This window comes from Pongo pygmaeus, chromosome X (genome assembly GCF_028885625.2).
Source record: "Pongo pygmaeus isolate AG05252 chromosome X, NHGRI_mPonPyg2-v2.0_pri, whole genome shotgun sequence".
Lineage (NCBI taxonomy): Eukaryota > Metazoa > Chordata > Mammalia > Primates > Hominidae > Pongo > Pongo pygmaeus.
In genome coordinates, this window is record NC_072396.2 from 54,545,397 (window position 1) to 54,558,357 (window position 12,961).

General features: G+C 43.1%; 1 protein-coding gene across 7 annotated transcripts in view; it reads right to left on the reverse strand.

The window, feature by feature from the left end:
* The window catches only part of PHF8 (PHD finger protein 8), a 103,182-nt gene that overhangs the window by 48,576 nt on the left and 41,645 nt on the right, over window positions 1–12,961 (reverse strand). For 3 of the 7 annotated variants that reach the window (XM_063660514.1, XM_063660515.1, XM_063660516.1), the window contains exons 9-15: window positions 12,427–12,514; window positions 11,990–12,096; window positions 9,709–9,800; window positions 5,513–5,602; window positions 3,439–3,741; window positions 2,573–2,676; window positions 2,289–2,333 (exon numbers count right to left, since the gene is read on the reverse strand). In XM_063660514.1, coding sequence (XP_063516584.1) covers window positions 2,289–2,333; window positions 2,573–2,676; window positions 3,439–3,741; window positions 5,513–5,602; window positions 9,709–9,800; window positions 11,990–12,096; window positions 12,427–12,514 — 829 coding nt within the window. The remainder of the gene's footprint in view (window positions 1–2,288; window positions 2,334–2,572; window positions 2,677–3,438; window positions 3,742–5,512; window positions 5,603–9,708; window positions 9,801–11,989; window positions 12,097–12,426; window positions 12,515–12,961) is intronic. The other 4 variants (XM_054471290.1, XM_054471289.2, XM_063660517.1 and 1 more) reach the window with 3 other exon arrangements.

Below are 12,961 nucleotides of genomic sequence, written 5' to 3' on the forward strand. Positions count from 1 at the left end.
CCTGTCTCTAATAATTTTTAAAAAAATTTTGAAGAAAAATTTCAAACACACAAAAATATAAAAGTAGAATTAATTCTCATATACCTATCACTCAGCTAAGTTTCCGCAATTATCAACACAGCCAGTCTTGTTTCATCTACACCTCACTCTCTGCAAAACACCGAGTTTGGAGAGAAGCCCAGACATAGCATCACGTCATCTGTAAATATTTCTATACTTTGACTATCTGGGTTCACTTAACAGCTTCTGACAGCTGCAGCGGGTAATAGGCAGCAGCACAAGAAGGACTGCTGGGGGTGGGGCAGGGGCAGGAAATGTCTTATTGTACCTTCAATAGCCATTATAGGCTAGACTCCTAGGACTCTGAATTTTCTCTTTTCCAGGAGACCTATCATGAGTTCTGGACAAAGGCAATATTCAACGGTCTCTCTAATCTTACACTTTAGTAACTGGATTCTCAAACCCCAAGAATAGCTCTGTTGCTTTCAGAATCTGCCCTACTCTCACTCCTTTTTCCGTTATTTTCCACCCAGATGGGCCCAGATGGACCTGAAGGTAACCTTTTCCTACGAGGAGGCTATTAAGCTACTTTTGTTGTCTGTGTTCCTACATCGTTCATACTCTGCACTTGGCTCTTGACTGCTGATGTCTAGTGTTCTGAGTATCTAGAAAATAGCCCTTACTGCCTTCCCCTGCCTCTATGTATTTCAGGGTTTCTGACAATCTTCTTAGATTCTGGTCATACCTACATTATCACCATCTTCATGGAGAATTCTTTTGTCTCTATCTTCATCATCATATTTATAAGAACTACCATTTATTAAGTATTAATTATATGGCAGGCCCTGTGGTTAACGTTCTATGTATATTATCTCATTTAATCCTCCAACAACCCTAAGGTAAGTTTTAACTATGGAATACATATAATGAGGACACTGAAGCTCAGATAGGTTCATTAGTTTGCCAAAGCAGAACACTGAATATGTGTCACAGCTGGGATTTAAACCTCGGATTGCCTGATTCCCAAGTCCATAATTTTGTTGTAAACAGCTTTTATTTTATTCTTTTAGAACTTGTTCTTTTAAAATTATTTAAAGTAAATAAATATTTAAAGAAAAGTAAATACGTGCTCATTGTACAAAATTCAAATGCTACTGAAGTGAAAATTTGCTCTTACCTTCCCTATTGTACTTTCCAGGGATAACCACTGTTAAAAACTTGGTATAACAAGGCCAGGCACGGTGGCTCATGCCTGTAATCCCAGCACTTTGGGAGACCGAGGCGGGCGGATCACTCGAGGCCAGGAGTTCGAGACCAGCCTGGCCAACATGCGGAAACCCTGTCTACTGAAAATACAAAAATTAGCTGGGCGCAGTGGCATGCACCTGCAGTCCCAGCTATTTGGGAGGCTGAGACACGAGAATCACTTGAACCGAGGGGGCAGAAGTTGCAGTGAGCCGAGATCGCACCACTGCACTCCAGCCTGGGTAACAGAGTGAGACTCTGTCTCAAAAAAAAAAAAAAAAAAACACTTGTTATAACAACTATAAAATATGTAACTAGGCCAGGCAAGGTGGCTCACACCTGTAATCCCAGCACTTTGGAAGCCGAAGTGGGAGGATCACCTGAGTCTAGGAGTTAGAGCTCAGCCTGGGCAATAACAGAGACTCCATCTCTATTTTTTTTTTTAAAGGTATTTACTTATATATAACACACTATTTATTTGCCTAAATGTACATACATATCTCTGGAAGGAAACCACTGACATTGGTTGTCCATGGGAAGGTAACAGGGAAAGAGAGATGGGTGTGAGATTTTTCACTGTGTGCTCTTTCACACTGTTTTATTTCTAACGCTTGTATATTGCATTTTTAAACCTCTTCAAAAAATACAAAAGTCTATATATGGCTTTTCCATACGTGCATACATATACACATGTGCATACATGCCCTTTTAAAAGTAAAAATGGAACTATTCCTATGTATTATTCTGTAACCTGATTTTAAAAATATACCTTAAACATCTGTGTCAATATTTAACTGTCTCATTCTTTTTAACAGCTACATGATATTCCATTCTATAGATGTACCATCATTTATTTATCTAGCCCTTATTGAAGAACATTTGGATGTTTCCAATTACTATTACAAACAATGGTGCAGTGAACACTGAACATTTATCATTACACACTTGTGTGCAAGGATTTCTGTAAACTAAATTCCTAAAAATCTAATCGGAAGTCAAAAGGTGTAGAAAAAGCATGCTTTTAGTAAGTATGCTATACTTACTGCTGCCAGTGGTTCTCTCCCAATGACTTGCTGAAGTTTCTAGAACTGATAAAATCTTTCTCAGGCTTGCCAATTTGATTTCAGACCTCTCCCTCTACCCACCTCCAACACCACACCATGGTTCTCTGAACTAAGCAACGATACATTATAATATCTAGGTATTGCCCTAAGTACAGTCCCTCCTACCCATGTCCCAACCCCTAGATTCCAATTCCATGCCCTGTCTCAGTGGCATATTACCACTGACAGTCCCAGTACCTCTGTGCTCCTCCTTCCCACCTCACCTGCCGTTAGACATCAATAGGGCCAATGGGCTCTCATTTCCATCCAGGTCCAAGTCTGGTGAGTCATCATCTGAGTCATTCAAGCAGGCACCAGTGATGTTGAACTGTAGAAGTAGGAGGCTCAGCTGTCACCTGTCTGGGACTCCCATGGGAATCACGATGGCAAGTTCCCTCCGGTTTCACTGGTTCAGTTCACTGTCAAAACCACCTGAGCCAAGGCCTTCTGCTATACTGTCCCCCGACACCCCCACTGATCACAGGAGCAGGAGGTTGAAAATGTGTGGTTGGTTCAGGGGACACCTATCAATCTTGTGAACCATGTTCCCTTAAAAAAGAGGGGGCACATCTTCAGATGCCCATGGAGAGAATCACAATCTTGAGGCAAGATGGAGCCCTGGTGGAGGGCTTTTCTCAAGGACCTGCTCAAGACTACAACCTGACGCACGCAATGTTTCCAAATCTCATTCCCGCCCCAGCATTTCAAAATTCAGCTAAGTGTTATGTTTTCTGAAAAAGAGCTCCTGAAAATCTTCCCTACCCAGACAGAATCAACCCTCCTCTGTATCTCAGGGTCCCACACACACCCCTGATTGTGGCATTCACAATATTTGATTGCACTCATTTGTTTTTATGCCTGTCTTTCTCACTCGCCTGTCAGCCTCTTGAGAGTCACATCCACAGCACCTATCACAGTGCCCAGCATAGAAAAGGTCTCAATAAATGCCTATTAAATGAGTGGGACTGGTAGCCAAACACCAGGAGTTCTAAGGGACATGGCAGCCAGACAGGATAGCCTGCTTTTTGAAACCCTGCTCTTCCAAGGGACACCCAAAAGGGTTGGGCTGAACCCATGGGCCAGCACCCACCTTTGCTTTCTGGAAAGAGCCTGTCTTCAGTGCCTGATGACTGTGTGTGTCCATGAGATTATAGCTCAACTGGCCAGCAGGCCCCAAGGCTGAACTCTCCTTGCCCTTTCGCTCTGCCTTCTTGAAGAGTTCCTTGGGCTTCAGGCCTTTCTTCTTTGAACCATTTTTGGAGGGCAGTGACAGCCTGGACATGGACATTGAAGTGGAATGGGCTGGCCTGGTTAGGGGAATGGAGCCGGCTGGGAAGATCCTCTGCAGCCCAAAGATATTGCTCGTCTTCCCAACGTTCTGTTGGAAGATGTCCTACAAGAGTGTTAGTACATGAGGGGGTTAGAGCTTACTCAAGGGTTCTCTCAACACTAAGAGCAGAGGTCTGTTCCTGGTACTGGTGGTACTGCCATGGAAGTGGCTTATAGATGCTCCACATATGCACACCCTAGCTTTTACATAATGAGTCATCAAGAATTTATTGGGTGGCATTTCTTTACCCAGCCATTGACAAGTAAGAAGACGAGCAAAGCACTACTGTCAAAATTGGAGAGAAAATACTCCATTAAGTAGCTGACATGAGACAGAAAATAATCAAGTACTAATCTGTGTGATTCAAATTCTAGAAGCAGAGGTTCTAGTCCTAATTCTGCTACTAGCTAGCTCTGTAACTAGCTCAGGAAAGTTATCTGACCATTTGAGACTGTTTGCTTAGCTGTAAAATTAAAGGACTAGATTGGAAAGGTGATTTTTGAAGATGTTCTGTGGCTCCTTTGAGCTTCTTGGGAGGAGCCCCGAGAATCGGGGGAAGGTAGAAGGCGAATGAGAAGAACAAGCGGAGCCCTAGGCCTCCCACCTTCATCTTATTCAAAGCAGCTATGCTTTGAATATTGGGCTTCCACCTAAGATGTCATTTTAAAAAAAGGACTCCACTGCTTTAAAACATTTGAAAGCCCATGGACCACATAAAATCTATCTCTAAGTCCTCTTCCAACCAGCCCAGCGTTTTGTGGTTTAAGTGGGAGGCGCTGGAGAAAAGGTAGGCCTTTAACTATCCTGAATGATTTTGACAGATGGGACTGGAGGAAAATGAGAGGTAGGAGGTGGACACTGTTAAGCTATGGTGTAGGCAGTGAAACATGCTGCAAGCATTGAGGCTAGAAGTACAACTTCCCAGCTCACTTTGACCACCCTTCAGCATGGATGTATATATCCTGGGCACTAAATAAAACTTTACAGCTTCTGAGCTCAAAGGAATTCTCCTCTGGTGCCTCTGCTACTTCACCATCCCACACCAACTTCTCTCTTTGCTATTAAAGTCTACTAATAACAATGGCTCACATTTATTGAGTACTTACTCTGCCAGGCACTGTGCGAGGGGCTCTACATATATTAGCTTTTGATCCTAACAAAATCCTGAAAGGTTGGTGTTATCCTCACTTTACAGATGAGGAAACTGAGGCTCTGAAAGGCTTGCAAGTGACAGAGCAGGAACCAGAACCCAGGTTTCTCTGAATCTCTTACCACTATACCTTACTGCCTCGTGGTATATGCCACCTGTTGAAACATGGCTTTGTAATCATCTTCACCCCGAGAGAACTGTCATTTTGCAGAATGCAGAGACTGAGTCAAAATATTAATAATATCAACAACTACAACTACCACCACCACCCACCACCATGACCCACCGTCAGAATTTATTGTGCACCTACTGTGTGCCAAGCACCCTATTTTTGTGCTCAACCCACATTACCTTATTTAATCCTTTTAACAATCCTCGAGTAGGTACAATTATCCCCATTTTAGAGATGAGGAAACTGAAACTCAAAGAGGTTAACTTTGCTCAGGGTCCTCTACTAGGCTGAGTTCTTTGTGGGCAGGCATTATTTATGTATTTTAAGAGCCTAGCCCAACGTGCGGCACACTTGAAACACAGTAATAATTATCTGAACGAATGAATTGGGTCTTTGGTAGGGTCTTCCCGACCCTTCCCCTGGGCTCTCATGCTAACTGCAGAGGCCTAACCTGCCACTTGAGCCTCAAGGCCTTTCCAAATGCCTTCTCTTCCCTGCCCCATGCTCCTTACTTCCACCAGGCGGATCTCCCTGGCCAGATCTTTAATGAGCTGTACGGTTCGCACTGTCTCTGGGATCTCATCCTCGTGGTCTGGCAGAGCCTGTCAAACAAGAGGCATGAGGAATAAACCCACGCATAAAGAGACAACTGAATTTGGACAAAATATGCCAAGGCAATTCAATGGAGAAACGGTAGTCTTTTCAACAAATGATTCTGGACCAGTTGGATACCCACATGCAAAAAAAACAAAAAAAAACAAAAAAAAAACAAACCTCAATCCCTATCTTGCACCATACACACAAACACAAAAACACAAACTTAAAATGGATCATAGACCTAAATGTAAAACCTAAAACTATACACCCTTTAGACCATGCTCGTCCAACCCACTGCCCAAGATGGCTTTGAATGCAACTCAACACAAATTAGTAAACTTTCTTAAAACATTATGAGACTTTTTTTTTTTTGAGATGGAGTTTCACTATTGTTGCCCAGGCTGAAGTGCAATGGCACCATCTCGGCTTGCTGCAACCCCCGCCTCCCGGGTTCAAGCAATTCTCCTGCCTCAGCCTCCCCAGTAGCTGGGACTAAAGGAGTAAGCCACTAAGCCCAGCTAATTTTTTGTATTTTTAGTAGATACGGGGTTTCACCATGTTGGCCAGGCTGGTCTCAAACTCCTGACCTCAGGTGATCCACCCGCCTTGGCCTCCAAAGTGCTGGGATTACAGGCATGAGTCACTGCACCCAGCCTATGATATTTTTTGTAATTTTTTTTTTTTTTTTTTTTTTTTTTTTAGCTCATCAGCGATCGTTATGTGTGGCCCAAGACAATTTTTCTTCCAAGGTGGCCCAGGGAAGCCAAAAGGTTGGAAACCCTTGCTATATTTTATTTACTTCTTACTATTTTCTTGAGACAGAGTCTTACTCTGCCACCCAGGCTGGAGTTCAGTGGTGTGGTGGTCTCGGCTCACTGCAACCTTCACCCCCTGGGTTCAAGCAATTCTCATGCCTCAGCCTCCCCAGTAGCTGGGATTACAGGCATGTGCCACCACGCCTGGCTGATTTTTGTATTTTTAGTGCAGATGGGGTTTCGCCATGTTGGCCAGGCTGGTCTCAAACTCCTGACCTCAGGTGATCCACCCGCCTCGGCCTCCCAAAGTGCTGGGATTACGGGCGTGAGCCACTGCACCCTGGCCGGAAACCCCTGCTTTAGACAGAGGAGAAGTTCTTTGTGGCCTTCAGTTAGGCAAAGATTTCTTAGATAGGACATAAGCACGGACCAGAAAAGAAAAAAGTTGATCAACTGGACTTAAAAAGCAAAACTTCTTTTTGAAAAACCTCTATTTCAGCACCTCTGCTACTTTGTAAGCCACAGACTGAGAGAAAATATTTGTAAAACATCTATCTAATAAAAGACAGTATCAAGAGGTACAAGGAACTAAGTTGTGGGTTTGGGCCACACCCCTCAAAAAAGTCAAGGACCTCAGGGAGATCAGTGGGGACAAACCAGCCTCTCCACTTGTGAGGAAAGAACTCTGTGCTGAGCAGCTGCTGGCCCACAGCTAGCTCAACAGCAACCCAGAGCGATCCCTGTTAGTTGTCTCTCTTTCGTTTGCCCTCTTTTTGAGTACTAAGATTTACATTTTTATGTAGATCTCAAGGTTTTCCTTTCTGATTTTTTTCTACCACTTTTCACTTTATTTCTGTATCCAGAGGGCTGATAAAAAATTCCTCAGCATTTCTTTGTTTCTCGTGGTTTAATTCTCTTTTTTCCCTTTAACTCTTCTCATCTATCTGGTGGAATTTATTTTGGTGGCTAGATAGGGAGCTGAGAAACCATGTGACCCAGCTAGATAATCTTATGGCTTCCTCCTTCCCAGACCAGGGTCTCTGGAAAGGTAAGGGAGCAGGTTCCTCCCCTACAAATCATCTACACTTCACAAAAGACTCCTTCCATGAGCATGGGCTTCTCAGAACTACGTTCTACTCTACTCCAGCTCCCACTGATCACTCTGTTTGGGGCCATCCCTTGGTCCCTGGGTCCATCCTGAGTTATGAGTGCTTGGGCCACACCCACCTCCCTTTTGGTGTTTTTGGGACACAGTCACTCTAAAGTTCACTCCATGGGAGGGGTTAGAGATGAAACCCAAGGTAGCCACACCTGAGAGGTGTGGAGAAACAGAATCACAGGCTAAGGTCCAGGTGTAGGTGAGCCCAGGGAGCAAGGGAAGGCTCAAAATATGAAATCCAAGAATATCTGAGGGGAAGGTTGGCAACAGGAACTAAGGAGATTGTACAAGTTAAGCCTGCAGTGCAGTGACCTTTGGTCACAGTATACACGGGAAAGGGAGTATCTAAAGCCTAAGATTACATGTTGACATTTCTTCTTTTCTTGATTTCTTGGTGTGTTTTTTAAATTCACTATTCTGAAAAGTTAATTCGTTCACATAGGTCAAAAATCAAATATTGGTGCTAAGAAGGAAATTAACAGCTAAAGGCTTACATTAGGAAAAAAAGGCAGGCCAGGTGTGGTGGCTCATGCCTGTAATCCCAACACTTTGGGAGGCTGAGGTGGATGGATCACTTGAGGTCAGGAGTTCGAGACCAGCCTGGCCAACGTGGTGAAACCCCGTCTCTATTAAAAATATAAAAATCAGCCAGGCGTGGTGGCACATGCCTGTAATCCCAGCTACTCAGGAGGCTGAAGCACGAGAATCACTTGAACCTGGGAGGCAGAGGCTGCAGTGAGCTGAGATCGTGCCACTGCACTCCAGCCTGGGTGACAGAGTGAGGCTCTGTCTCATAAATAAATAAATAAATAAAATAAAATAAAATAAAATAAAATAAAATGATATTGAAAAGCTTCATTCCTACCCTGTCCCTGCCATCAATCCCATCATCCCACTCCCACAGGTAACCATTTTCATTCGTTTCTACATCCCAGATCATATATTCAGGCAAGTATATAATAAGATAATTCTTATTTCTCCCCTTTTTTACATATAAAGTGGCACACTATACACACAGTTGTGCACCTTGACAAATTCTGGAGATCTTTCCAAATCAGTACATATAGAGCTTTCTTATTTTTTTTTTATAGCTGATTAGTGTTCAGTTGGATAAATGGAGATTCGTACATTTCTAAAACCCACTTTGGCAGTATGCATCAAGAGCCTTACATTTTTTCATATACTTTGATTCAGTAATTGTTCTTCCAGGAATCTATCCTGAAGAAACAATCAAGAAATGAGAGACAAAGACTGATATTTACTGTCTGATTCTTTAAAACTATCCCCTCAAAGAAATAAAAAGGAAGCAGCAATAAGCAATTAGTTAGGCAAGGATGGTACATTCCTGCAAAAGAATATCACATAACTATTAAATGTTTCTGGAGAACTTTGGTGACACAGGAAAATTAAGATAAACCAATAGATTCAAACACAAAATTGGATATACAGTTGACCCTTGAACAACATGGGTTTGAAATGTATGGGTCCATTTATATGCAGATTTTCTTCTGCCTCTGCCACCCGGGACAGCAAGACCAACCCCTCTCCTTTTTCTTCCTCCTCAGCCTACTCCATGTGAAGACAAGGATGAAGGTCTTTATGAGGATCCACTTCCACTTTATGAACAGTAAACATATGTTTTCAGCTTACTTTATTGTAATAATACAGTATACAACACAAATAACATATACAAAATATGTGTTGACTATGTTACTTGTAAGGCTTCTGGTCAACAGTAGGCTGTTAGCAGTTAAGGTTTTAGGGAGGCAAAAGTTATATGTCGATTTTTGACTGCATTGGGGGGGAGGGTCTGCACCCCAACCTCCACATTGTTCAAGGGTCAACCACACAGTGTGACAGTAATTATGTTTTTAAAATGCACATAAAAAAGACCAGAAGGAAATGTACGCAAGTGTTAATAGCAGTTCCCGCTCAGTGTAAAAATCACAGGTGATAATTTTCCTTCTTTATACTTTTCCTCATTTTTCTAATTCTCTAGTGTAATGTTGTATTACTTTTTATCATCAGAAAGAAAGATTTTAAAATGTAATCTAAGGAATCCTAGCCCAGACCTCCACTCTACACCCAGGAACCCACAAGCTTCTCTGGTCTCTTCTGTCTCTCCAAAACATCTACCCAAATCCAGTCCCTACAAAGGGCAAAACTCCAGAGGAGGTAGAGAAATATGCATATTTACTTCTTTCCTTGTCCAGGCTCTAAAGGCCAAGTTCAAGGCTTTGCCACCATGGACCAGGTAGGAGGCAGGGTGTCTCCTGTTCTCTCGCAAACCTAAAGGAGGAAAGAGGAAAGCAGAGTGTCAACAAAGCCATGCAGGAAAGTGAAGGACTTGGGACTTTTGTTAAGACAATCAGAGAAAATGCTCAAGGTTCTGAGCACAACTGCAGATCTCAGTTCTTCTGATAGTGTTCACTTACTAAGTACCTACTAAGTGCTAGGAATGTGATATCTATTATCTCATTTAACACTTATACCTATCCTGTAAGCAAGGTATTATCTTCATTATACAGCCCAGGAAATTGAGGTTCAGAGAGGCAAAGTCAAGACCCAGGGCACACACCTAGCAAGTGCTAGAGCCATAACTAAAACCATGTGTATTTGAATCTGAGGCTTGTGCCCCTTCCATGACATTACTGTGCCTCCTGGGTTTCAAAATGAGAACACTCAGAAGGACTATGAGTTCCACCTACACAGACTTTAGGGCCATTAATGTAAAAGATGGATTAGCTGTGTTCTGCCTTATGTCAGGAGGCTACTACAAACAGCCAGATTTACGCTCTACAAATAATTTTCTACTGAACCAAGCTGTTTAGAATAAGTAATGAGCAGTTAGTCATCCAGCATCTGATTGAACACTTAAGTGACAGTCTAGGTGGCAGAATAAGAGCTTGAGGTATTGGCTACGAGGCTGTACTCACGGCCCCTGAGATTCTTTGTAACTTATCAATACTGATTTCTCCTGGCCAAGTCAACTTGAAGAATCTCAGGCCTAAGTAAGGGACCCATTCTATTCTGGATCAGACCAGGAAAGAGGAAACCCAGTAAGTAAAGTGGCTTCCAACTGGGCTAACGCCCAGGAACCAAAACAATGATGCCAGGACGGTCAGGACTGGGCCTTATCCCCAGGGGAAGCAGATCCAGGAAACTCTCAGACTATCCAAATTGAGCTTTTTATCTTAACCAGCAGGAAATAGAGATCATTTCACTGTGATGCAGTATTTTCAGTCACACTTGCTAAACAAAAAGGTTAAAATCCATGCCTTGCCATGTACTATGCTGAGTAAAAAAGTGAATCTGAGAAGGTCACATACTATATGATTCCATTTATACAATATTCTTGAAATGACAAAATTTGGCCAGGCGTGGTGGCTCACGCCTGTAATCCCAGCACATTGGGAGACTGAGGCGGGCGGCTCATGAGGTCAAGAGATTGAGACCATCCTGGCCAACATGGTGAAACCCCGTCTCTACTAAAAATACAAAAATTAGCTGGGCATAGCGGTGCGTGCCTATAGTCCCAGCTACTCTGGAGGCTGAAGCAGGAGAACCGCTTGAACCCGGGAGGCGGAGTTTGAAGTGAGCAGAGACTGCACCACTGCACTCCAGCCTGGTGACAGAGCGAGACTCTATCTCAAAAAAAAAGAAAAAGAAAAAAAAAAAAGTACAAAAACTAGCCAAGTGTGGCGGCGGGTGTCTGTAATCCCAGCTACTCAGAAGGCTGAGGTAGGTGAAGCTTGAACCCAGGAGGTGGAGGTTGCAGTGAGCCAAGATCACGCCACTGCACTCCAGCCTGGGTGACAAGAGTGAGACTGTGTCTTGGAAAAAGAAAAAAAAGAAAAAAAAAATTACAAAATTATAGAAATGGAAAACAGATTAGTGGTTTCCAGAAGTTATGGATGGTACGGGGGGGAGAGTGGGTGAAACTATAAAGGGGTAGCATTGCTGGGTACTGTGGTTCATGCCTGTAACCCCAGCAAAAGGAGTCTGAGGTGGGAGAATCGCTTGAGGCCAGGAGTTTGAGACCAGTCTGGTCAACATAACAAGACCCTGTTCGTACAAAAAAATTACAAAATTAGCCAGGTGTGGGGGCCCATGCCTGTAGTCTTAGCTACTCGGCAAACTGAGGCAGGAGGATTGCCTGAGCCCAGGAGTTTGAAGCTGCAATGAGCCATGATCGCACCACTGCACTCCAGCCTGGGTGACTGAGTGAAATCCTGCCTCAAAAAAGAAGGGGCTGGGGGCTGGGCGGGTAGTACTAGGGAGATTTTTTTTAAAGCACTAATTATCACTTTTTAAAAATTGAACATATTTAAGGTACACAACATGATTTTAATTTACATACTGAGATCTTTCTGGTAATGAAATAGTATCATGTCTTGACTGCGTTACTTACACATACACACATACTCATTCACTCAGGGGAGAGGGGCAAAAAGGACAGTTGGCAAAGGGCTCCATACCGCGAAAGATGTCCAGGATGTGCTTTCCCACATACCAACAGATGGTCTCAAAGTTGGGGAATCTGAAGAGGTCTGCTGTGCTCAGCCGCTTCTCAATCTCATAGGCTCTAGAAGGAGGAAACACAACAACAAAAACAAGGATTCATTTACTGAGCACCTACTATGAATCAGGTTTTGTTCTGGATGCTTTGTATCTCTAATCCTCAAAACGACTCTGCAAGATCTGACTTTATACATTAGGAAACCTGGGCTCAAAGGTTATATAACTTGCCCAAAGTCAAATTACTAGTAAGTGCAGAAAAGGTGTTAATCTTCAGCTGAACATGATCAGGAACGAGGAACCATTCCTTTCTGGCCATCTCCCCTCCTTCTACATTATACTCCTCACTGTAGCAGACAGGAATGGCTAACATGGAATCACCAGTTTCAGGACTCACTTGAGCTGCATCTCGATGTTAAGGCTGTGTAAGAAGTTCCCTCCAAAGGCAAGGCAGTCCACAGGCGTCAGCACAGCATGGATCCACCCTGTAGTGTAACAAGGCAAAATCAAAGCTGGAAGAGGGCCTTTCTTCCTCTGGTTATCTCCACTACCTACTCATCTCAAACCCAACTCCTTAAGAGCAGTTAGCCTCCAAACTGGCTCCCCAACACCAGATGTTCTCAAGGTGTGGTCCAAGGAATCCTTAGGCTCCCCGAGACTCTTTCAGAGAAGCTGAGATGCCACTCAGAACTATATTCATGAGAATATTATGGTGTTCTTTGCCTTTTTCACCCTTATTCTCATGGGTATACAGTGGAGTTTTCCAGGAAGTACATGATGTGACATCCAACAGAATGAAAGCAAAAGCAGGTCTGGGGATCTAACAATTTTTGATTAACCTAGATATTATAGAGATTTGCAAAGATGTAAAACAATGTCACTCTTCCCACTAAACATTTTTGAAAACAGTTTTCATAAAAAACTTTTATTCA